Source organism: Aquila chrysaetos, chromosome 11 (assembly GCF_900496995.4).
Source record: "Aquila chrysaetos chrysaetos chromosome 11, bAquChr1.4, whole genome shotgun sequence".
NCBI lineage: Eukaryota > Metazoa > Chordata > Aves > Accipitriformes > Accipitridae > Aquila > Aquila chrysaetos.
Window position 1 is genome coordinate 3,424,021 of NC_044014.1, and position 25,925 is coordinate 3,449,945.

General features: G+C 42.1%; 1 protein-coding gene across 2 annotated transcripts in view; it reads right to left on the bottom strand.

Moving 5' to 3' along the window:
* Positions 1-22,531, bottom strand: part of DOCK1 (dedicator of cytokinesis 1) — a 320,074-nt gene extending 297,543 nt beyond the window's left edge. For both annotated transcript variants that reach the window (XM_030029725.2, XM_030029723.2), the window contains exon 1: positions 22,311-22,531. In XM_030029725.2, the coding sequence (XP_029885585.1) occupies positions 22,311-22,356 (46 nt within the window). In that variant the 5' untranslated portion in view covers positions 22,357-22,531. The remainder of the gene's footprint in view (positions 1-22,310) is intronic.
* Positions 22,532-25,925: the final 3,394 nt, after the last annotated feature.

Here is a 25,925-nt window from a genome sequence, read left to right on the forward strand (position 1 = left end):
AGGAGGGTCTGCTCGTCACTGCCCCCAGACCAGTGGTCAGCCTCCACCCGTGCCCACCCACATTTATCTTCCTTGAACGAGCACTGGATGGACACCTTCAGCCAGCGATGAAGTCAACTGCAAAAAATGAATACTGGAAGAAAGCGCTGGAAGCGGCTCCTGCCTCACGGCCACTGACCCGCAGGCTGCCCACGCTCGGCCAGACTTCACTCCTGGCCAGGGAGTAACTTTGGAGAGATGAAAAATTGGTTTGCTTTGAAAAAAAACAGTAGCCAGGTATATACTACTAGAGATAATTCAAATGGAAAAGACACATTACCCCACTCACCAGTGAAACGACATCACAACCAATAAACAGGTTGGTTTTTAAAGAACTGGCTGGTAAGGAAGCAGAATTTTTGAGAACTGCCATCTTCAGAAGATAATAAAATACAACCAAAAAAAAAAATAATTCAAAGACCACTCCTCCCTACCCTTCCCAACAGAAAATCTGGAAACTGTGAGCACTGAGATTAGCAACACCCAGAAATTTATCTGACAAATAATGCTGCAAACTAGGTTTAGTTGGAAAAAAAATATTAATAATATGAAAAATGAAACAGTTATGACTCCTAAAGCTAGATTTATTACATTTCATATGGAGCAAACTCTCTGTAAGAAAAAAAATCTTCCAATACCAAGTAGGGTCCTCGTGACCAAAGGCAGCAACTCCAGTATGTCTCAGGACTGAAGTTCATGAACTACAGTCAAGGTGGACCCACAGAAGTTTCTGCACAGTTCTGCAACTGCAGTTAATCCCTCCTACGAGGTTACCAAGTTTAAAGGCATTTTACACACTATTCTTAACAACTAATGAAATGGCAAAAGTAGTCTTCCTCCTTCACTGTGAGGCGCTACGTACTTCTTGTCTTCACATTTCCAGTACCTAAAGGGCTGTGCTGCTTTGAGCATAGACCTCCTCTTCACAGTGAGAGCTTCCAGAACGCAGCGTCAGATAGCTTTTTCAAAATATCTGAGAATCAGAATTTCTTACTATTTGTCATAACTCTTTGGGGAGTGAAAGCATTTTTGGAACGTGATAGTTGCCTCAAATCTTTCTACCACCCCTCAGATAACCACTTGCTTTCCCTTCTACATTAGTTTCGAGGGACTGGGTTGGTGTGCAGCACTGGTCAGAAGTGCTCCAGCAGGACTCTCGGATACTATTACTGGAACAGAAAGACCTGGGTAAGTTAGGTGTAACTCCCCTTCTCGCAGGAAATCTTCACAGATGTTCAGACCAAAAGAGTTCACAGGACATTAACGACACGTGCCGTGCTCATTACAGGTCACAAAGCACTTCCAAAAAAACCCTCAAACTTAACACCTACAGCAAAAGGCCAAAAGCCGCAGTTATGAAGGCAATGAGACATCAGACCCAGGAAGCACCCTCACTTACCTGCCCAATTTTCTCCTATTCCCAAATGCTCCTAAGAAGCAGGCTAGTGCCCATATTACACAGAAGATCAACAACATAAATTACATCTGTAAGAAGTGGTAACTGGAGAAAAATACTTTCTTGACCTCAAATCTGATAATCGGTTTAGCCCCAAGTGCACAAGCAGGAAACATCCAAGCGGGCATGTGAGAAGGTCTAATCCCACCACGAGGACAGGGCACGGTGCCCAGCACTACCTCCAACCACGGCCACGACTTCATTTTCAACCTCCAGGACTTACCATTTATTCTCCCCGGAATTTATCTAATTCTAACTTGCAATGCTAACAACGACCAATACACGATGGGTTGCCTTGATACTTTTCTCTGCCGCATTCCTCTTGCTTGACAGACTACAGACTTTAGAGTTAAGTAGTAAATAAATATATCTGAGTGCAAAAATGGAAAAAATACGAAAAAGCAATTTGGAAGAGAAAACATAGTATACAGTGTAAGATTATAAACAGAGGAGAGGACACTTCAGGGTAAAAAGAATAAAAGTCAAGTGCATCACAGAGACTAATATCAACAGTATTTAAATGAAGGCTTTAGAAAGTAATATAATTTTATTGACATCAAAACAAGCCAAGCTAGCTATTCCTGTTTTAATGTTTTTGTTAACTTTTTCATTATTAAAGAGCGATAAACCCTCCCTCCTAGGTATGTGGCGCAGAATATTTCAAAGCCATAATTGCTATTCTGCAGGAGAAGAGGGTTCTGTGAAAAACACATTAACAAAACTGAACATTGCAAACTGCTCCGAGCAGAGGGATGTTAACAATGGTGAATACATGGCACGTGGGACAGTCCGCTTGATAACGCTCATCAGAAACGTTTTTGGTTCAGTTTTCGCATATACCAGGAAAGACAAAGTTACACAGTCAACCCTAACTCCTCTAAACTTGTGTGGTTCGAGTTCAACACTGAATTCCACCCTCTGGGTATTTACTTAGATCTCTTCAATGCTCACAGCTGTCACTAGAGTCGAGAGGACCCATGGGTGCTCAACACGTTCAAAAATGAATCCAACTTGAGTCTTCCACCTTCAGGACCCCAACGAGCAATCTCGCTGCCTCGTACCAGAAATCCCAGTCAGTAAAAATTCACATTATGACAGATTAAAAACAGTCCTGTACTCAATTCACACTTCAGCTAAGCATTTCTCAAACATTTAAATGGAATAACACTAAGGATCAAAGGCAGCTATGAATAAAAGACATGAAAATTTATATCCAAGAGTGCTAACTGGTGTCTGTCATAACAAGGAGGGTCACGTAACAAGAGCTTCACTGTAATGACCAATTCCTTCAAGAGAAGATGACAAACAGCCATCAAGTGGTAATTACTGTCCACGACAGCTCCCACTGACCTGAACTGAGTGAGGAGCAATGGCCATGGAGAGATGATTTATCTTTAAAAATACATGTGTGAAAAATACATCTAAAAAAAAAAATTACATTTCTGGCTTGCAGCAGCATTGACAAATCATGAAGCAAACAACCAAAATAACTATAAAGTGCATTCCACCCCTGTGATTACAAAACAAGGCTTAAACTACACTGCATACTCCTATGTAAGCTGGCAGATAACTCTCTCTCAGGGTACTTTATGTAGAGTGACATCAAAAGATGTTATGACAGATAAAATGTTTGATTGGAGCAAACAACGAGGCTTTAATTAAAGGAAAAGACAAAATTCGGAGGAATAAAGCATGAAACTGATCTGCTTATATTTTGTCTGATCAACTGTATTCTGAGTCACCATTTAAAATATTTAAAAGCCTGAAGTTTAACTTCTAATTTATTTTTTTTTAACTGAAATAAGTTTTGCTTAATTTTGAAAATCCAGTTCTCAGCGTGACAGATTTTCAGCTTGGAGAGCTCTAAGCTAAATGAAGCATTAGGAATATTTACACCAGCTAATGTCAGGCCTCCCCATCATGCTTGAACCGAGAATCAAGGCTCACTGTTTTGGCAAAGGAGTTACGCAGCCTCTTAAGTTAGAAAAACCTTTGCTACAATGCAGAAGCAAGATAAGGAGCACAGTTACTCAAGTATCAAAAGATTTATGACTAAGACCTAGCCAGTGCAAGTCAAACTCATGGTTAACACTAATACAGCATCCCGATGCTCTTCATCCATGCACAGATTAATTTGATTTTTTTTTTCCTAATAAATTTCAACTGAAGAGGCACAGCTAAGCTTCTCTATTGCAACCAAATACTCTCATTCCTTATCATTTAGAAGAATGCTATTTATAATGTGCTTTCTCCTTAAGGGATACATCTGTGGTAGAGGTAACTTAAGAGACATTGCAGAAGAGATACCAAAGTCAATGGAGCTCAGGAAAGATGATGCTTCCTGAGCTGCAAACATGCTGCCTTTCCTCAGAAGGAACATCGGAGTTAGCTTGAGAAGACCCTTGAGAAGATAAAGGGGGCAGTTGCTCTCTTATGTCTCTGGCACAAGATATGCCCCTCCCAGACACCTGCATCTGACCAACGTTTTCTAATTGTAAGGTTAGCCTGCAGAAGGGAATGACCATAACATTTTCTCAAAGTTGTGGACAAAGAAACAAAGAGCTTTATTTTCCAGTTCTAAGCATCGTTAACTATGACTGATTTAATCTAGAGCTGTGGGGAGCTTCTTATGTTTGCAAAATCACACCTATAGACCATATTTCCTTGACAACCATGTTATGGGTACAATTGCACCAGCTTCTAAACAGACCGTTTCAGGTGCAGTCTTATATCTAACCTGCTTATAAAAACTGAAGTAAACCAAAACTGTTTATGACAGGGAAAGCACCTAGTAATTTTAGGGGAGGTGCTGCTGATGCATAAAGAACAGTTGTGGCTCTTGAGATCTGCGTTGAACAAGGCCAGCAGCATACAGATTTGGTATGTCTATTAGTTAGTCGCGGTGGTGTAGCTGACATGAAGGCTGAGGAGCATCCAGCGAACGTATCGGTGAACTTTGGGTTTCAGCTCCGAGATGTAACAAGCAGAACTAGGATGGCAAAAGAGAAAACATGAAGTCACAGTGACAAAGCCATCCTGAAGCCACGTTTCACTCCCACGCTGCAGGACAGAAGGTTTCCGCACCACCAAAGATATTCTTCCTCATCAGCTGTGCTTTCAGCCGAGCAGCTCTCCGGGTAAAGGCTCTCCCTGCTCCCCTCCTCCTCCCACCGCAACCACAAAGCACATCTACACAAAAGTACTGAAGTGCCAAAAGCAAAGGATTAGTGTGGGCATAGAAAGAGCAATTTTTTCAACTCTAGGAGTTGATAAAGAAAGGAACAATGAATAGGGCATTACAGTAATTGCACTAAAAACCCATTTACTGCTAAAGAACACAAAACAAACACCTCTACTGAACTGCACTCATTAATCTGCACGCATTAGAAAAATGAGGAGTGCAACAGTAGAAGAATTAGAGAGAGGTGACGGGGGGGCGGGGCAAACAAAGGTAACATCAATATATAGTGAAAAAGCTTTTCTCTTGACTGCATGAAAGCTGAGATATCTTAGGATACCATAAAAATGTTAGAGTAATATTCCTTGGAATTACTTTGCATTAAAGGCTGTATTAATCATTCCACACTACTAAGAGAAAGCAAACTACATTTAACACATTATCAGCTTTATTCTACACTGTCTTTTAAAAAAATCCCAAAATCATACTTACGCTTTTTCCATAAAAGCAGACTGAAACTGCAGAGGTAAAAGCAAAGTCTCTTGCAAATTCTCTAGTATTAAAAATAAAAGAAACATGAAGGTTCTCCCCGTTTTCTCTGAAAGGAAAGAGGTTGCTTTCAGTATTAGGGAGACTCCTTAGTCCTCTGTTACTCGCCCAGACAAGTTTCCAATTTTTACAGCTGAGGCTAATGGAGAAGGAAGAATTAAAAAGAAGTGTGTAAGTCAGGAGTTGCACCTAAGGTTTGTTAAAGACTATTATTTCATGTGTGTATTAACCAAGGGTAGGTCTTCCTGCCTTACTGAAGTCACCTTGTGTTTTGTCATTCCTGGTCTCATCAAGCTTAGTTCACAGTTCTTTCTCAATATTCTTGTTATTCTGTCATCCAAACATTCACAAAGGATGAATTTCCCGAAAGAAGAGTAGCCTGAAGAAACTCTTAGACTTGAACAGTTACCACCAGGCTAACGAAGAAAATACAGCTCGTGGTTCCTCCTCCCCAGTAACGCGCTGTATCTTATTCATTAAATCCATGAACATGGCTTTTATCACAGGTATCTCTCCAGCAGGATCAGACTAAATCCAGCAAGTTTAAGTGGATAGTAAGGATTTATTCTTGTTTTCCCTTATAAAGGGGAGACCATTCCTTCCCCCCCCCCTCCTCCACATGAGCAGCAAATTCCTGAAACACACCTTGGTTCATCTGAAACTGTATTCCCACACAAGCCCAGGAGCACTGCCTCTCCTCCACGAGCTACACAGGACATCTGGCAAGGGTGAGAGAATCCTGAACCTGGACTCTGGCACGCCTCAAACTGAAATCCCTGCGATGACAGCCTGCCTTCCCTCTTCCAAAGTGAGGACAAAACGCTCAAGAGGGAACTAGTAAATGTACACAGGAATAAATTCTGCATTTAGAGGAGAACCTAAGCACAGGTGCGGCACCGACTGTTCGTTCAGCACAGCTTAGAAAGAGCGAAGGGCCACCCAGGCCTCTATAAACATAACTAGACACGTCAGGTTTTGTAACAGATGGCAACACAGGGGAGCAATATGTTTTGCAACACATCTGGTGTCTTATTGCTACCCAACATGAATTAATAAGCTGAGGAAACTTCAAAAATCCAGAGCAATCCCCAAACTTCAGTCATGATGCCTTGCAGAAGTGTAACCACCCTGTTGCTGAATCCTGCAGGCAGAGCTCAAGTAGGACAGAACAAGATGCACACTTGTCCTTTCTGCACTAATTAAAAAACAAATAAATAAAGAGTTCTAGACCTATGCAAGATTTCCAAGAACCAAGTTCAGGTTCTTGCTTTTCCTCCTCCCTCCTTTTAAGCCAGATACTTTCTTTTTAGGGAGCTAATGAAGTAAGATGCCAACTCACTCTTTTAACAGCTTTCTCCCTCCTCCCTCTTGCTACTTAATCTGTATTCAGAGTACTTCACCACTAAGTACTGAGGGTATAAAGCTGAAACCAGCGTTTAAAAAAAAAAAAAAAGATATCATTGACTATAACAGCATTAATAATGTGCCATAATGCACAGCTAACAAGAAGCACAATCAAGAACATCCAAATCGATTTTTAATATTAAAAAGTCCATTAACAGAAACACATTGTATGCAAGAAGGAATCACACCACCCCGAGCTCTTAACACTGGCTTTTGTAGAAAAAGCAAGATGCTGATTTAGACAAACAGAAAACATTATCTAGAGGCAGATGTCTTGGCATCTGTCTTCTGGTAACGCAGAATCACAAAGTAAGTGAGTTTTGATGCTCCCTTGAATTTCCTACATTTCACTGGGGACACTAAGAAGTGATAACTCGGCTCTTGCTATGGTGGGCCTACAAGCAATGTCCTCAAAGAAGGCAAAGACAGTGTTTGAGCAGGCACTATGCTTACCATCGTGTATCTGAAGAAAGGACTGCTGCGCTTTTAATTAATTGAAATTCAAAACAGCCTCTACCTGAAGTCTTTGCAAAATTTGCAAAACCTTCAATATTGCTATGCATAAAACGCATCAAGGTATCTGCTGGGCATGAGAAGGAAGGAAGGAAAAAAAAAAAAAAAAAAAAGAGTTAAACGCTGGAGGGGAGGAGGAACTAGCTCAGCTTACGGTCAATGCTGGCAGAGGATCACGTGTGTACGAAATGGTCGTGAGTCAACGTCAGGCCGTATCATTAGACAGAGGTTCCCCAAGAGATAAGTGACCAAAGCTGGCAGCGCTGCAGCTCCACACCCACTCCTGGCTGATGTGCCTCCAGCGGCCCTTCCCTGCCCCTTCCCTCGCACCAGCGCTGCCGCCCACCTCATCCCTCCACCAACAGTTCCAAGGAGTTCAGCTTGCTCAAAAACCTCAGTGCTTTTTTCTGCAACGACTCCGTAAATAACTCGGAGCAATCGGGGAAAACCAGCAGCGGCAGAGCAGCGAAGGCAGCAGCGTGTGACCAAGCACGGGAGGGCGAAGCATCAACGTCAGCCAACACCGACTACAGCCTTAGGAGAAGGTCCCAAATAGAGCAGCGCGGTTCAAAACTGTCCTGCCAAACACAGAAGCAGGTGAAAACATCCCCAAACGCAACAAGCTCAATCTTAAAACCAGCTTATGAAAGGGACTATATTAGAGTCACGTGCATAATGCAGGCAAACCCTTAAAAGTCCTTCCCAACCCACTGCTCCAGGCTAAACCAGCACAAATTATGGTCAAAGTCTGCACTGTTTCCAATCACATGTTTCCAATTTGATGCTGAAGTAGGGCATATAGCTTCCCAAGTGATTGGGAGCAGCACTTCTTATACAGGTTGGGTAGAAGACTGGTTGTGGATGACGGATGTGGATGAGCCAGCTCCTCAGGACCTTCATCCTTCACGGGATGAAGCACAACCTTTATGAAAACACGTTTTTCAGCTTTTCACTGCTGCTACGCAAAAGCCAGAAAGAACGGAGACCAGTTATATCTGCATGAGGATTTTAACTAAAAAGATCCACGCTGCGCTCACGTTAGCTCCAACTGAAGATGCCTAATGCATCAGTCCCCTGCTTCTTCAAGCTCTTCCCTTGCTGTTGCAGCAGGTCTCTATTGCACCGAACATAATTTTCCAAAGAGGGTGTCTTTTACTAAGCATTTCTATAGCAGTGAGCTTAATGTCACAGTTATATTTTAATAGTCATTTCAGTGACTATAAATATCAAGTTCAACACAATAAAACTGCTATCATACTACTGTGGAAATAGTTAGCAAAAAAATGGCCGCTGCAAGACAGTATTCACTGCAATATAGAGCTGATAACACAGAGCAAAAAGCCTAAAGCAAGGGGAAAATGGGGTGATGGGAAAAAGTTTACATTTCCTACTGTTCTTCCTCCTCAGCATTTCTACAAGGGAAAACAAAATCAAAATTCCTCCATTACTTTCTCAGGAAAGCTTATGGAGTGGGGAACAGAGGAGAAGGAGTTTTAGGCTTTTTTACACATCAAACCTTACTCAATTTATTTTTACTTGCCATCACTTTGTCTCTTAGTCCTTCAAGCTGTCTCCAACAGCAAGAACTACAGAGAAAGAGCACGGTTCCAGAGTCAAATAATCCCCAAGGAACTTGTTTTGCTTTCTTAGAAGTAACAGTCAGAAAGAAGAATTATCCAAGAGCCGCAGTTTGATCCACCAACGCTTTCTCTTTTCCACAACAGCTAGGCTATTGCAGAATTGGAAATACAACTTCAGGAAAAATATAATGTATCTTATACTAGAATTAATGGAAAAACGTAACCATGGAAGCGAGTCAAACTGCACTGAATACATTAAAAGATAAGAGCGGCATTTTGCAAAAACAGGGAAAAATTGTTTTTCTCCAAACCAGTAAGAAATCACATGCCTCGTGCCGCTTTCAGAAGAGCGAGAGAGTTGGCTCGGCAGCTAGCCGTAACAAAGAGTCACTGTCCAGCTCGCTCCAGGCTGCCGAGTCAGTCTCTCATCATCAGCTCCCTTCACTAGCAATGGAGTTTCTTTACAGTGCTGTCAGAGGGAGCTCGTATCCATACAAACTCCTTGTTTCCCACCTAAAGGGAATCCTTTGAACTACTAATTTTTATGTTCATTCTGGAAGAAATAAGGAGAATGAAATGTAACTGATATGGTATTACTAGTCTTTAAAGACCCAGCATCATATTTTACTCTCTCCATAAATCAAATATACAAACTTCTGGGAAGTGGGGAAAACCAGAGTAGAGGAACACCCAAAAGCTCTGCTTACAGACGTTGAACTCCACATCTTTTTGTGCAATAGGAACCTAAATCTATAGTCACACCACTTAACTTCATCACGAGTTAATTTGATCATTCTAAAGCCCTTTCTAGTCTAATTAAAGTTGATCTAGCCCAATAATCCACCACAAACGAATGTGGGAAATTCCCAGATGAGAACTTTCTGCCAGCAGCCGTTGAGTCCTGTCCTACTGACCAATTTGGTTCCCCATTGCTAGCACACCCCTCAGCCTACTGAAATGCATCAAAGGCAACCCCTATAACTACCACCCTTATTCCTCCGAGCCTCAAAATCACCCTTGTTAATTCAGAATATCTCAAGGCCATAACACCTTACTTCCTAAGGATAATCACCTGAAGAGAGTGTTATTTTAAAAACACCACTGACGGTCATGTATACTGACGCTAGTAGGGTGTTCAAGGTGCCACTAACGCAGCAGCAACTTGCTAACCTGTGCTATAAGAAAAAAGCATCTTAACTATTCTTTCTTTTTCGCATGTTATCTTCCCAGCATCGTTCCAACTATTCACAGAAAAGAGGTGAAGCATTAGCACACAGCACATGCACGCTGGCAGCCCAGGGTAGCACCAGCCAACAGAGGAGGCAAGAGCCAACTCCTGGCTACAGGAGCAGACCAGTGCTGTTCCTAGCACTGCCCCATTGGAAACAATGGCTTAAGGAGAACCATTTCCCTGTAATGATTTCCAAAGCAACACAGAAGATACTAAATCTGCTCAAATGTTTGTATTTGGCCAGCTCCAACCAGTAGTGCAAGTTTGTGCTAAACTGGACAGCGTATCTGTCCTCCATAACCACTTTCACCTTAAAACATTTGTTTTCCCCACCGTAAAAATACTCCATTAGTCTAATAACCAGTGGTTATTTCTTAATTATTCAACTCATTTCAGCACTTTCAGGGCCTCTACCTCAAAACAAAACCATTAAAAACCACCAAACTAATGATAGCTAGAGCATTGTACACTCAGTTCAAGTCCCCATGTCCAGAAAAACATCTCATTTTTAATACATTCTCATCCCATTCCAAAGCCTGCACACTGAGGATGGAGGGGTGTTGGAAAGGGTGGGGCGGGGGACAGTATTTGTGTCATTTTCCTGTAGGAATCCAACTTACTCCTCTCAGTTAGGAGCCTTCAGTGGTCTGAAAAAAAAACAGTGTAAACTTTAAAAATGTTTCTTGGTCCATTAGTGTCCCAAGAGCAAGACTGTGTTGCTGCATGCAAAGGTAACAACAGAAACGCCTGTGATGTGCAGATGCAATAAGAAAGGAAACATGATGGTAGAGCCCAAGGCTTCACTAATGTTCACCAATATTTCACTGTTTACTAAGTTTACTCAGTCATTTCTCAATGCTATCACTATCCTACCCATCTTATCAACAATTGAGCTGGTATTCAATTATTCTATTTCCCCTCTGCAAAACTATTTTGAATTTTCTACATTCCTTGTGTAAATGTTATAGAAGCATCAAGACACTATTATACAAACATAATACATGAACTCCTAATATTTGAGTTTATATCTTGGTGTAAGAACAGCTCCCAGATCAGCATGCTGCATTATAGATGGTATCGCGCCTGGACTGTAAAAGCTTACACAATATTTTAGATATTCAAGCCCTAATAGCGTTAAAACATCTTCCAGTGTTCAGCCAAGAACACGTTCACCTTTGTGCACTCTAACTACAGAAACCAGCAACTGTTACATTAAGCCCAAACTGTACTTTCTGTATTTAAAGCATAAATCTGAACCAGTTACATCACTCAGTTATGACAGTTCAGTAAATGAGGCCTCTTTTGCAGCAAAAGTTATTGACAAAATCTGTTACTAAATCATTTTAAGAATGCATTCAACTAGAAAAATCAAACACAAGCTGAACCCACACAAAACTTCTAAAAATGTAAACAGTACCATAACTGAGTAATTCTCTCAAGTCTTTATTAAAATGTGCTTATCTGGCTATATCCAGTCCACTGCTTTATTTTTTAGGAATAAGAATTCCCATGCCACAGAGCTTGAAGTGAGATACTTTAGGCACTCCTTGAAGACTTACTTGCTTCTTGAAAAAGGTTTTTTTTTTCCCCCCCCCAAATAAAACCTTGCTAATGGGATGATCTTCCCATTATGCGGGCAGCATACACTGACTAAATGAGTAACTCCCCATCGATGTTGCAGGTATGATTGCAAGGTGGTGCTGGTTTAACAAAGGCTTTGCTATAATCGCATTAAGACTTGCACTTGTGCTACCTGCATCAACATCCCAGTAGCATGATTCAGCAGGAGAGAGACCAGATCAGACCAAACAGAGTCCAAAGTCCAGTTCCCATAATCAGCGTTTGAGAGACACACCGAGACCTTACGGCAGGCAAGCCTGTATTAGCCAATTCTGTATTCTGTATTAGCACTAAAAAAAATTCCCTCATCTGTCAGCACCTTATCAGCCCTGGATGATCAGCCCAGGACAGTAATGCTTAGCGTTAAAGCAATCCAATCTAATGTAACTGCAGATGTCCATATTAACCAGATAAATATCTAATGCTTTTTTTAATCCTTTCAGACTCTTAGTTACAATGAAACACTCAAGAACAAAACCAACAAATAAAAGTAAACAAAGCATAATATAATAAATACCAAAAGAATATTTGGCCTTCCATCAAAAGTTTGGGGTTGCTGTTTTGTACTGTTTGACTCACGCACTATGGGAACTACTGCCTAAGAAATACTGCTGCACCACAAAAATATCTGTTCTCATCTCCAGCCACTTAACTTGTGAGCAAGAACAACTGTTTTCTCATCAGAAGAGCTCAAAAACTGAAAACTCTGGGAAAGGGATCTTTATCTACTGCTTCAATCCCTCCCAGTGCTTTGTCATATGTCACTAAATTAATTTTAAAAAGGAGTCAATGCCAGCTGCTGTGTTTGTGAGCAAGTCCCAGTCTTAGAGGAATTCTGAGTTGCTCCTCTGCATACTGCTGCCCATCTCCTGGGAAGTCCACAAGAAAAAGGTTGTCTTCATCACACCCAACCGTTAGCGAGCAGCATCAGAAGAGACACAAAAAAAGTGCAGAACAGACTTGACCAAGGTGACACAGAGGTGGAAGACAGATTGTCAACAGCTAGAGGCATTGCTCTGACAGGCTGTCAAGGAAGGAGGCAAAGTTAGATACTGCCAAAGGCATACCTTCTACAGAGTAATGCTGATTTGAAATGGAAGCCCAAATACCTCCAAAGCTAAACTAAAAAAAAAAAAAAAAAAAAAAGCCACAAACCACTGTTTTTTTAAACCATCTTACTGAAAACACTATCAGTAGAACCACTGTTTTAGTTACACCACTCAACCTTTACACCAGAAACTTCAGAGATCAATCCACAGAAGGAAAAAAAAAAAAAAAAAAAAAAAAAAAAAAGAAAAAACCCCACCCCAAACCAAAACCACAACACCACAGGACACACCAACCTCAGATGGGAGGAAAAAAAAAAGTCTCTCCAGTCTACTCCACCTAAGATTCTTGCTCAAAGAAGCAACGGGAAGGCTACAGATTGATGGAGACACAAACAACACCTACTAGTCGCGATAAGAAAAAATAACAGGCAAGAGTCAGACAGTACAACAGCAGGAGGTGGATGAGGCACTGGGCAACATCACCATTACCTCATATTAGAGAGAGCATACTATAGGCTTGAGTATAAGCATTATTTTCTATGTATTTGAGCTACGAATGAGCCATAGATGTTCTGATACAAAACAGCGAAAATGTTAACATGCTCCCATACAACCCCAAAGCAGCAGGAAAAAATAAAGAAACCAAAAGGACAAGCTTTTCAAACCCAGGCTGTATTGCAAGGCAGAAGCAAGGACGGAGAAAATCACAGCTGACTGCACTACAACAGTCTCCATAGCAGTTAAGGAGGAAATAAGCATGGGGTTGGTCACACCTGCAGCTGGTCCCTTCTTCAGATTCACTAACCAACAGGAGGTCCATGCAAGTCAAACAAAAGCTGACAAACAAACCCTCTTTTAGCTCTTTCCATTACTTAAAATACAATAATTGAAGTAAAAACTCCACTTCTTGCCATCTTGATGTTAGTTTTTATTCATATGCTCTTATTTTGGGGAGAATAACCTTATATTTAGTCAAGAGCAACTTCAAAGGTTCCCACAGACCCTTATCTATAACTCTCCTGACCCAAGCGACACACTTAGTCATATCTCTACTTAGCCATTAAAACTGCAGTGCAACCCCTCCTTTAAAGGACAGTATTTATAGGACATTCCAAATCACCGCCTTGATAATCTGCAGTCATTTCAGGGTTGTGATTTGTTCACTGAAGTCATATGCACAGCAGATTTTTTGAAAGCAAGCGTCCTTTTAAATTGCTCCCCAATCTGCATCAAGACTTGGAAAGTCAAATTATCATCAGCTACTTCCATCTGGCTGAACATTGAGATATTTCCTGTTTCAGGGTCCACTACAGGAATACTTTTTACATTACCAGTTGCTTTCATTTCACTTCATTTCTTATACGCAGCCTTCGCTACAAATACTATACACACACTATGCTGAAGCAGAAGCAACTCCTCAATAAAAGCACCCAACTACATTCACTGAACCATTCCCTAGGGCCAAGATTTTTTCCTGCAGACCAGCTGGCACAATTAGGAGGGCATTAAAGGCTAAAGCATCAGCTGGGAGGCAGGCAGGCAGGTATGCCCCTGGAGACACAGGTAACAGTGGAGCTTTCCATGATCCTGTATCCCTGCCCCCTTCCAACAACTCCCTTTAGTCTTATGCAGGGACCACAGGCACCAGCAGCTCCAGGGTTTGCCATCTTATGTCTTCTGAATTTTTTTTTTTTATTTTATTTTATTCCATGTATGGAAATCAGGAAATCCCTCTTCTACTAACGCAGCACAGTTTAAGGTCCTTGCACCTTAGGTTTGGGTACAGTCCGGCGTCATTAACTCGGCATCGGTTACTTCCTCCTGGGACCCACAGGCTATTCAGCTACGTTCCCTAAACACATGTTATTTTATTACATTCAACTTCAAATTGAGTGATGTCAGTACTTCCGTGCTTTGTTCAGAGAAGAAGGCGGCAGGCAGAGCAAACACAAACACCAGAAGGCATCTGGATGCTTGAAGAGGCTCTCAGGCACTTCTCGGTTCGTCTGCTCTCCCAAATCCCAAGCGCCCACCCGCGCTGTCAGACGTACGTTTTCAAAGCTGCTCAAGAGCTGTGCTTCCAGGAACCTCTGCTGGCCATCGGTTAGGAACTCACCATGTCAAGCCACGAGGTTCCTCCACGAGGAAGACAATTCTCCACGTTGCCACCGACGATGCCCTCCACACACGGAACTCCTCAGGGACTCCTGCTTTACTACACGATGCTCCCGAAAGCCCTGCACCTAGCTCAGCTTGGGAGCTGCTCGAGCAGGTTTTCAACCTCAATATTGGTTCATTTGTGTAGTAGAAACGTTAAAGTGACACAGCTACTACAACAGTAGAGATGTACAGAACAGAGAGCCTTCAGAAACCAAGTGCCTACAAGCATATATACTGATTATGTACACTTTTACTTCCATCTGTGTTCATAAATTACACAGCAAATCCTGTATCACTTACTTGCTGGTATTTTCTACTGGGTAACAGAAAGACATTTTGCTACTCCAACACCTTTTGGTAAAATCAGCCACCACAAACCTCTGACAACATGTTATAAAAAGGTTAGCGCTAACATAATATAAACAGTACCGTAAATAAAGCAGCAGTGCTAAAAATAATTATTAAAAAAAAATTCAAGTATCATGGCCAATAGTTACTTCAGTTATTCATCCATCTGTTTGTTTTGTTATGTATATGGATACATGATTACACATAATAGTTCTCAATGTAATTATTTCAGTTTAGTTACAAAGCTATATGGAGCGGAAAAATATTTCCAGAGATATTTCATGTTTTGCTGATGAAACTGAAATTCAGCAACTGCTACTTCTTGTGTTACAAGTCTTTACATCAGAAATCAGATTTAATGCACAAATTACATAAACATGGAAAGATAAATAATACCATAAATATATAAATGTTTTCACAACTACAGCCTGAAAATGTAGATAAAGTTTCAGAATTACAAGAATTATCTCTTTTTGAACATTCTTTTCATTTAGATAGGGCATGATTTTGATTTTGCCCTCAAGCTAAAGGAGGAAAGTATTCCAGTAACTCATTAAGGAATTCATTAAAGCATTATTGAGAAAATGGCTATTGTCAGAATAACCTTGGGATCTACCACAGGCCAGAAAACAGAATTTAAAATGTTTTTAAGTTTACAAAAAAAAAAAAAAGGCAAGCTAACTTTTCAGTGGTCCATCTCCCTGTCAAAGACGACCCACGAAGAAGAACAGCCCATGTATTTCATAGAAACGGTGATTAGCCACCACTGAACGTTTTGTGAAAGTTTCACAACTGCAGCAGGTAGAAGAGGTAAGACTGACATCTTTAAAAGAGTAAATACTTTAAAACTGGATTAGCACTAGTTCCTCATTTGAGCTTCAATTCATTAATATAAGTCAGCTTTCAGCTATTTATCTAAAGTTGGACACATCTACAGGTATTTAACAAGATGTATTGATTTCAGTCCTGAAGGACTACTAAAGGATTAGACAAAGCGTATCCTGCATGTGCTCTACAGCCAATACTGGACAGACTCCAGAAACAGAAATATTTCAAAGAAAAATTATTGCAACACTTATGCCTGTAGTTGCAAGCTGACAGAAAGGCTTCCTGGAGACATTGGTTTGACTTTTTAAGTTGCATCCAGTTTACTTTCCCCTTCCCCAAAAGCTTTGCCTATACAGAAAGGAAAATGCATTTATAATACAAAGAAAGCTGTGCAAAGTATGGCAAACAGTCTAAAATTAACATCGTATTAGTGTACCTAAATCAAGCATTTATGGCAATGAGAGACAAAGAGGAAAACTGTAAAACCCACCTAGGTACTACCTGAAATTCAGGTGGAAATTCAGAAATGGTTTTCCCCCTGAATTAATACCAAACCAAAAACCTTAAATCAGGACCTTGTCCTACTGTCACTTCCATACTTACACACGATGTAAAATGTAAATCCTTGTCTTGTGAAAATTCCCCCTCCCCTTTTATCTTCTAGGAACAAGTGTTATTTGACAGCTGAAAAATCCCTAAACTGACTGAAAACTTACTCTGCAGAGTTAAATAAATGCTGTGTATCGCGCCCGTAGGCAGCCAGCTGCCTATAGGAAGTCAGTATGCTCTCTATGAGAGAAAGAAAAAAAAAAAAAAAAAGTACTTCTGGTAAACCCCTACAGGAATCATTTCTCGGAACAATCCCGGTTTGTAATGTTGTCACTGACCTGGACGAAAGCAAACAGGAGTCAACACTTGTTCCACCTACCTGGTATTTTTATCCCTCTCCAATCTGTTGCTTGCAACAAACATTTATTGACAGAGAGCAATAGTGACTGCTGAGTAAACTAAGCATACTCAAGCACATGCCTACAGTCAAATTAAGGTCATTCATTTAGGAAGAGGTACACTTCATCTACCAGTCCCTTACCACTGCTTCATGTGATGCCAGGGACAGGGGACTACAGATACGCATCCCCTCAGCAAGCAGGAAATTAAAAGGTATTGTCAGATATCACAAAATAAAACTCTAATCTGGGTGTACAGCAGGGTATGTTGTCTCTAGGAGACTGAATCTGCATGTGCTTTCTCAAAATGGTAATGCACTGATAAATACATCAGCAAATACTGCATGGGCATTTTTACTCCATCGGTTTGGGACTTGCCAGAGCGCAGTCCTGCTGTCAGTAACAGCACAAAGGTAACTGTCCTGTGAGATGTCTCCAAACCTTACTCACAACACAGCATCACTAAAATTCTTAAGATGCATTCCTAAAATGCATCACTAAGATGCATCTTTTTCAATCTCCTAAAAAAGTTCTCTTCCCTACTTTAAGGCACGAATATGCAAGCACAAGATCATGAACTCTTTTAGTAAACAAGAGTCTTCACGTGCCACCACCACTCATTGCAGCTATGGACTGTAAGTCCAGGATTCCACAAAAGCCTTAAATCTGTCCTAAACCAGTGCAGTCCTCCCTCGAGCAGGAGCAGCGCAGGAGTAGTGCTTGGCCATAGGAGCTCCTGTGCTTTCAATGGCACTGCTCTTACCAAATTCCTATCCCCCTTTCGAACACCCCTTACAAGAGCAGAACTCAGTTGCAAAACTTACATATCACGACCTTTGTATCACCACTCAGTCCACGAACTCGTTATAGCCCTCCCCTAGTAATAAATATATATATATTTCTGCATACCTGGTTTGAAGATACTTCTATATATACACCTTTTGAAAAGCTATCCCAATCTCAGAGAGGCACTAAAATACCCTAACTTTGAAATGTGGCCAAAGTGCATCCTGTTTCAAAGCATCTAAAATCAGGCTAGTTATTATTTGTCCTGTCATGACACACAACAAAAACTCACCAGTAACAAGCAAAAACACAGGAACTCCCAATCGGTGTGGCTCACAGTAAAATTGGTTTAGTTTGTGGGTTGGTTTTTTTTGTTTGCTTGTTGTTGTTGTTGTTTTTTAGACTAATGCACATGGAGACACACACCCTACACCATATGGAGTGCATCTGAGCAGCTTGCATGATACTGGCTAAAGACTGAGAACCACAGGTACCATCTCAAGTACTTGCAGCACCCTGTCCACTTAAGGGAAAGCTTGAGCGCACCTACGTGTGCCATAGCAGTGCAACAACTGTACATACACAGCCACAAAAGTACAGACTATTTTTAAAATGCTAGTGTCCTTGACATATACATTATTTTTGACCTAATACATGCCATTAGGAAGCACCTACCCAGGCATCACGTGCTGTCGTGAAGTAATAACACTCAACGCAGCTCCCCATACAGATATCCAGCCCTTTCTTCACCAAGGCTTTGAATTTAAGAAGCTGCCCAAAGCCAGGAGCACCTTGCCTGCCCGGCAGAGCCCGCACTGGCTTACTGATCATGGTAAGGGCACAACTATCCATGTTTTCCAGTGACTCATTAGGAGTAGCAGAGGCAAGTAGAGTCAGCATCCTGAAAATTAACAGGATCTCAGGCAGCACAACCCCTCTGGCCAGGAAGTTCTCCTTCTACATCCAACCAGGCACAGACACACATGGTACTATTTCTCTATTTCCCCATTTATTAAAAGAAAAAAAAAAAAAAAAAAAACCAAACAAACAGATTAAACTATCACAGTGGTGGTCTAATTACTCCATATCTGCACATACTTTTGAACACAAAGGCTTTTTAAATATGAAATTCGTAGTAACCATAGTAGTGCCAGTTTTACCTCTTACTGCAGTTTTAAGCCCAAAGGAAAAGGGTCAAATAAAAGTAGAAGTCAAGAGGATTTCGAAGGTACTAGAGCCACTTTATGTTATCTCAGAAGCGCTATTCAGGCTCACAGACTTCCTAAAGCAGCTCATTACATCTCCTCTCCACTGGCATAAGGAAGAACACCAAAATTACAATTTTTGCATCACACAAAGTAGGAAATGCGAGCCTGAGCAGCCACGCTCAGCAGCCGCTTGGGACACCAAGGCTATGCAGCAGACATAAGCAGCCTCTGGGGCTCTCCGAAAGCCTCTAACGTCCCTACTGAGGAAGCCATACACCCACATGGCCATCTCAATGCGAAAACATGCCTCCCCACCAGCTTGGGGCAAGAGATGAAATACAGAGCTAGGCACTGAGATGAAGGAGAAGGATACGCAGCATTGGGAGAGGAGAAAAGCTACTTCAATTAAGCTGATGGTTTTCCTGTTTCAGATGGTTCCCCGTATGTTAATCTATTAACTGTATTATCCCATTATATCCACACCCATTCCTCATCCAACCTCCCCACACGCCGAGCCCTAAATTCTCTCAGGAAGCGGAGCTGAGTCACACTCACAACTGCCTGCTGAGATAATGCTTCTGCACTACGCGGCAGCACTCCTCATTTTAAGGCAGTAAGTTTAGTTTACACGTATGCTGGACATCCAGCATCATCTTCGAACCCCACCATGCAAGGTGGAGTGGGTTGAGCAGGAGGAACGTTTCTTAACACACCTGTATCCTACCACAGTTTCAGTATAGGTATGTCACAATAATTTATTCCTACTGCATCACAGCCAGCAAATCTTCAGGACTTGAGGTGTTAAGAAAGCTTAGCTGTGCACTGGCACACACTAGTCAAGAGGAGGAAAAAAAAAGTGTATATATATTACATATACACTTGCATATTTTATATATACACCTTATATATATATATATATACACATACATACACACACACAATTCTGAGCTCCCACAACCACAACATAAGTAATATAACCCATAACAATAGATACCTTCTTGTTATTTCTGCTTTAGTGAAACATACACACTAAGTATATTACATATACCTGTCACTAAGATGGCAGTTCAATTAACAATCCTATTTGGGCACAGGCAGGTGTTTCTGTTTCACCATCAGACAATACCAATCCGATGTCAGTCTCCAGGACTGGTCATGGCAAATAGTTACGAAGAAAAATATTCATATGTTAGCATGTTCAGCTTAACAGTGCCTTCTCCATTTCTGTTTGGGACTATGTAACTGCTACATCAATTCTTCACAACCTGAAAGTTTCATAAGCAGCAAAAAATAAAACATCACAAGTCTCACAGTGTACAGAAGCACCTTTTTTTAACAACACAAAGACATGTAAAACACATGTAACCAAACAGAATATTCATCCTCCTCAGGAGGAAACCCTGCAACGTCAAAAAACAGCTATCCCTCCCAAAACGGCGTCTAACAGCATAGCACCGGCCAGTGAGTAGCAACATTCAATTAGCTCTAAATCCGATTTTATCTCCTTGCAACACTACATCGCCTTTCAACTCTCACACCCCTGCAGTTCAACAGAGAAATACTCTAATTTTGCTGGGGTTCATCCCTCTCAGCTAAAGAGAGGAGGGGAAAAAAAAAAAAAAAAAAACACCAAAAAAAACCAAACCAAACCACAAAACTATCCTAGAAAAACAAACCTATTATAAAACCATGACAAACTCCTCTCCAGAGCAGTAGACATAAACAAAAAACACCAGTTGAGCACACAATCTTGTCCTTTTTGAAACTGTGAAACAATTTTTTTTTTTCTTAAATGACATTTAAGTCTAGTTCTCTTATTGCACATACGATTTCCCACATTGGATATCCAAATATACTTAAAGTATATTTTAAAATACTCGCTTTATTCCACACTTCTTATTCTCTCACCCTTTCAAAATCACCTCCAAGACATTGACTCCTGGAAAGCCAGGTCTGGGCAATCGCCTCCGCCACAATAGCAGAATGAGTTCCTGCAAAAGAGGAACTTGCTTTCGAGTATCACTAGTTTCTAACACTAGTATATACTATGTGATGGTTTAGTCATTACTGTCTTCCAGAAATACCATACCATCCCACACCACGAAGCAGGTATTTGGAAAACTTAATGAGCAACTGCCATCTATAGCACTTCTGCTTTCTTATATTTGTCCTGCATCCTCAGCGCTGACATTACTCACAGCTCTCACCCAGTGTAACTGGACAGATAGGATTTGCTAGTAATTTCAAAGTCATGCTCTCGTTTTCTAGGGATGTACACAGAGAATTTAAAATTAATTCCTAAAATTCACGTGGGCTCTACTTAGACCCAGAAACTCCCTTCTTCCTGCTCACGTTGTTTATACAAGGCTTAGCTGTGGCTACATATGAAAACTAAGTTGTTCTTCACAACCAACAGAGTCCAAGAACCGTGGTGGACACTGAACTTAGTATTTCCAAATTGAATAGTCAGATTTATTATTTCCTTCCCCAAGACAAATGCTCTCACTCACGCCAATAAAGTTTTCTTCTCCATAACCCCTAAAGACCGCTTTTGATCAAAACCAAAACATCCTCAACATCAAGATGGGCCCTCTCGGCACAACACTGCCCCAAACCACGGGGGTTTGGTTCCGTTTAATTAGAGCGGAGATGTTTTAACTACCGGCAGAGAACAATCCCCCTCTGTTTGAGAGGGACGGAAGAAGCAGAGTACGAAATGGATCCCCGGACAGCAGCGCGCAGGGGAAACCCCTCATCTGTATGAAAATCACACTCCCCGCGAAACCCAAGAGCCTTTTTCCCTCGGTAGCCGAAAATCCTCCCTCTGCCAAGGAGGGACAGATGAGGGAGCAGCGGGCACCACCGCGGCGCAGGGCAGCGCTTCCCACCGGCCCCACTCAGCTCCCACCAAGGATCCAGCACCGCCAGCGGATCCTGTTCAGCAGCCATCGGGGAGAGGGGGGGGGGGGGGGAAGAAGCCAATGAAAGAAAAAAATAACCCAAAGCCCACTTCTATTCACACAAAGTAGTACTGGGGAAGCAAAGAACACAGAGGAGAAAAAGAAAAAGGCAACTTTTTTTTAGGGAGGATGACCCAAGCGCGGGTCGCCCGGCGTCTCCAGACAACTTCCAAACTTCCCCTCAGCAAATCCCCCCCGGGAGCCGGCCCGGGCTTGGGGACGGACGGACGGACACCCGGCCGACCCCGCGGGGCGGCCGAGGAGGTTTCCTCAGGCGGCGCGGGAGCCGCCGGCCCGGGGAAGCGCGGCCCCGGCCCGCCGCAGCCGTCGGCCGCGCCGAGACCGGCTGCGGGGAAGGGAGGCCCGCGGCTGGGGGGGGGGGGGGGGTTCCCCGCGGACGACGCGGGCACCCCGCAGCGCAACAGGCGGGAGAGGGGCCGGGAGGGGTCCTCACCTACGCCGTACTTTTCCTCCCTTTTGGTGGGAACCCAGCGGGTCATGGCGCTGGAGAAGGGGGGGGGGGGGGAAGCCCGCAGAAGGCGGCGGCCGGACCGGGCGGGGATGCGAGAGCCCCGTTCCTACGCCGCCATTTTCCAATCGCGGGACGGGAAAAGTTTCTACCGACGGCGGAGTCATGTGGTGCGGGCGGAGCCAGCGGCCTGCGCCGGCCGGCCGCCCCCGCCGCGGGGGAGGCGGGCGATGGCGGGGCGGCGAGCCCGCCTCAGGGGTCCGGCCGGTCCCCGGGGTGCTGAGGGGGGCGGCGGGCGGCCCGCCGGGGACGGGGCCGGAGCCCCGACGACCCTCCTCGTCCCGCCGCTCGCAGACGAGAAGACCACGGCCGGGTCCCGCCTGGTTCCCACACAAAAGGAGAGCGGGGCGGGGTGGCGCCTCACCGGCAGTCACCCTAATTGTGTAATTAATTCCAGGTACACCTGGCCTTACTCTGCGGGAGAGGTTTCTTTACCTGCGCAGGGCCAGCTCAGCGTTAAACCGGCGTGATTTTCCTCAGCGCCGCGTTGGCGGGCAGCTGCGGGAGGAGGGTGTCCCGGTCTTGCTCCTGAGAGAAATCGCCGGTTTCTCGGTTGGTTTTTTAGCTCCTGCTCTGATTCCTCCAGCCACCTGGCCCTGGAGGATTTCCGTCTGCTTCCTTCCCAGAGATGCGGCCCTAAAACTGGGTTTCTGCTGATGTTTAATAAGAGCAGCGGGCTCTCTGCGTTGGGGTACCGATTGCCCTGTCGATGAGCGCGCCACGCCGAGTAAATCCTTCCTTGGCCGTAAAGATGAGAAACCTTCCGATTTCTAAACCCAAGTCAAAAACCTAGGCCAAACTTAACATCCCCTGGCTAATTGGGGTGTGGAATATATGATTGCAGGAGAACGAGAAAGGGAAATGAGCTTCCTGACCCCAACCCCCATACCCTTGGAGAGACCCAGGACCATGATTTAAGAAGAAAATTTAAAAAACGGTCTTTAGCAAAAAGAATGTAAACTCTGTAAACGCCAACAGAAAGCAGAAGGATAACAAATAAAGAGAGGTGACGTGTCTGACTGGCTACCATTCATTAGGATTAGTCCTCCACCAAAGGAGAAGCCCCGTATCACAAATTTAAGAATGAGGTTACGTCCTCTTTCGAGATCAGAGTTGAATCTCTTTTCTCTCCTCTTATTTTGTTGTATCGTTAGGAATGCAAGGGGCCAGTTCCTGCAACAGCATTCGTTATTGTCAGGTTTTGAGATCAAGTACTCAAACATCTGAAGGAGTCTAATCCTCTTTCTGTGTACCTTCCCTTTTCCCATCCTTGGGATTTGTTTCCCAGGTCACCACCTACACGTTCAAACTAATCTAAATTTCATTGCTCCTGTCCTGCAGAATTCAAAGGCCATTGTGATAGAGCGAACTACTGCACCTTTATGCATTATGCCCAGGAGTGAGAAGATCAAAAGGGTTTCAAAGTCAGCTTCATGGCTCATCAACTTTATCCTGCATAATGGATAACTGATTAGAGTCTTACCGAAGACAACTTACAAGTGAGCTCTTTGATTTAACAGGTTTATTTTTGTAAGATAAATCAAAGTGAATTAACTGAAATAATGGACGATCTTGCCCTGTTCCTACAGTCATCTTTGGTTTTCCATGCAAGGCAAAGGAGAAGTGCAATGGAAAAGCAGTGCAGCGATAGTGTTTATTTCTAATGATGAGTATTTTGCAGTTGTATAAAACTGATGCACTATTTTTGTGGTGCTGCTAAATATGTGCAGCGAAATTGCCGAAGCTGCTCAGGCATTAGATGGTTTAGAGATTTTTAAGACTATTACTGTAATAATCTGTAAATCAGGGAATCTGACTGACTTTTCATTTAGATTACTGATAACCAGGAATCAATTCCGCAAACACTGTGGTGGCTTTTCAAATATGGGGTGTGAATAGGGGATACAAAGCAGCACTCTGATGTTAATTTAAACCTGCAGATAGCTGTAATTAGCTAATAAAGTGAGCTATTGCTATATTTTATCCTTCATGGGCCTCGAGGTTCAAATCTGAAACTCAAACTGTGGTATTTGTTTCTATTTTGAGGGAGGCTAAAGGAGCCTGTTTCCCTTCATGAGAAATGTAGTGCTGACAACCTTTCTTCAGGTGTTAACTAAGGGTTAAATTCTCATATAGATTGGCACTCCTTAGTCTCAGTTTACATGTACATCTGCACCAAATGGGAATTATATATACCTAAGTATACTCCTAAAGGCAGGAAATACCAGATTCAATAAAATGAAAGCTAAAGAATTACTTACAACTTCTACATATTAAATCCATGTTCTGTATTACAACAGCAAAATTTATTTTGACATCAGTGGGAGAAGAGGTTTGTCCTGTTGTCTGATCAGGGTCTGTAACAGAAACAACATGAGTAATCCCATGACCAACGTAAAGCCTCACTGATACCGATGAGGGTCTATAGTGATGTTATTGCTTTCCACATTTTCATTTTAATGAAAACATATTACAAATAGAGCTAATGCCATTAAAATTTTGATAACCAGTAAAAAATACTACTCCTAATTCACAATGCATAAATATCCCAATGCTTTTTTTTTTACAGCTTGGAAAAAAATGGTGATGGGGTAGGACTGTAATATTGAGAAAATAAAAGGTTTTTATTTTTCTCTGGCAAACGTAATATAAAGTATCCTCCTGAAAAATATATTTCATTAAATTGTAAAATGTTCAAGCTGACATATTTTACATACTTAGGCATAATATGTTTCTTCACACTGTGCATATATGTTTTTCGTTTATGAAGAGGAAACTGAAAAAAGCTTCTTTCCATAAAATCTGAAAATTTTATCACATCATTATATCAAGTCTTTGGATTCTCACCTTATTTTTTTAATGCATCACATTGAATTGGAGGCAATTCTCTTGGAGCAAAGAAACATTCCTTTTCATAACGTTAACTCCAAGAAATCCAAATGCAGTATTTGGCCATGAATGATATTTGAAATTCTTGTCACAGAGATTAGGAGTATCTTTGGAAGAGGATGAATGGAAACAGAAGTGTTACCCTGCATGAAATGTATTTGCAATAAATAAGAGATACTCTATAAATGTAGAGATGCAATCAAGTTATATTTCATACTTATTGCATATGACTACACGAGAGGAATGTTTGTTCCATCTCAGTTAAGTATCACAGTTTTTGTAATAATTTTTTTTCACTGTCAGGCCTGGTAGGTAAATTCAACATTTTCAGTCAAAACATGTAAATAGTTATTCTACACACACAATGCGAATTTCTCTTGGAAATATTCCTCCCAGGAGGTGATGTGGAGGACTTATAAAATCATACAATAAATAACTGGTTTGATTTTCTATTTCTATTAAAGTTATTCTGTTGGAAATGTTATTGCTTCCATTCCAGATACTCATCATCTATTTTTGCTATACAATTTTCATTTGGGGTGAATGACCTCTATGCTCTAGATCATTTCTTTGATGAATGGCTGCCTGTGTTCCGTGTTTGGGTGTACACAAAGTAAGAGATTTTTATACCCGACGGAAAGACACTTTTAA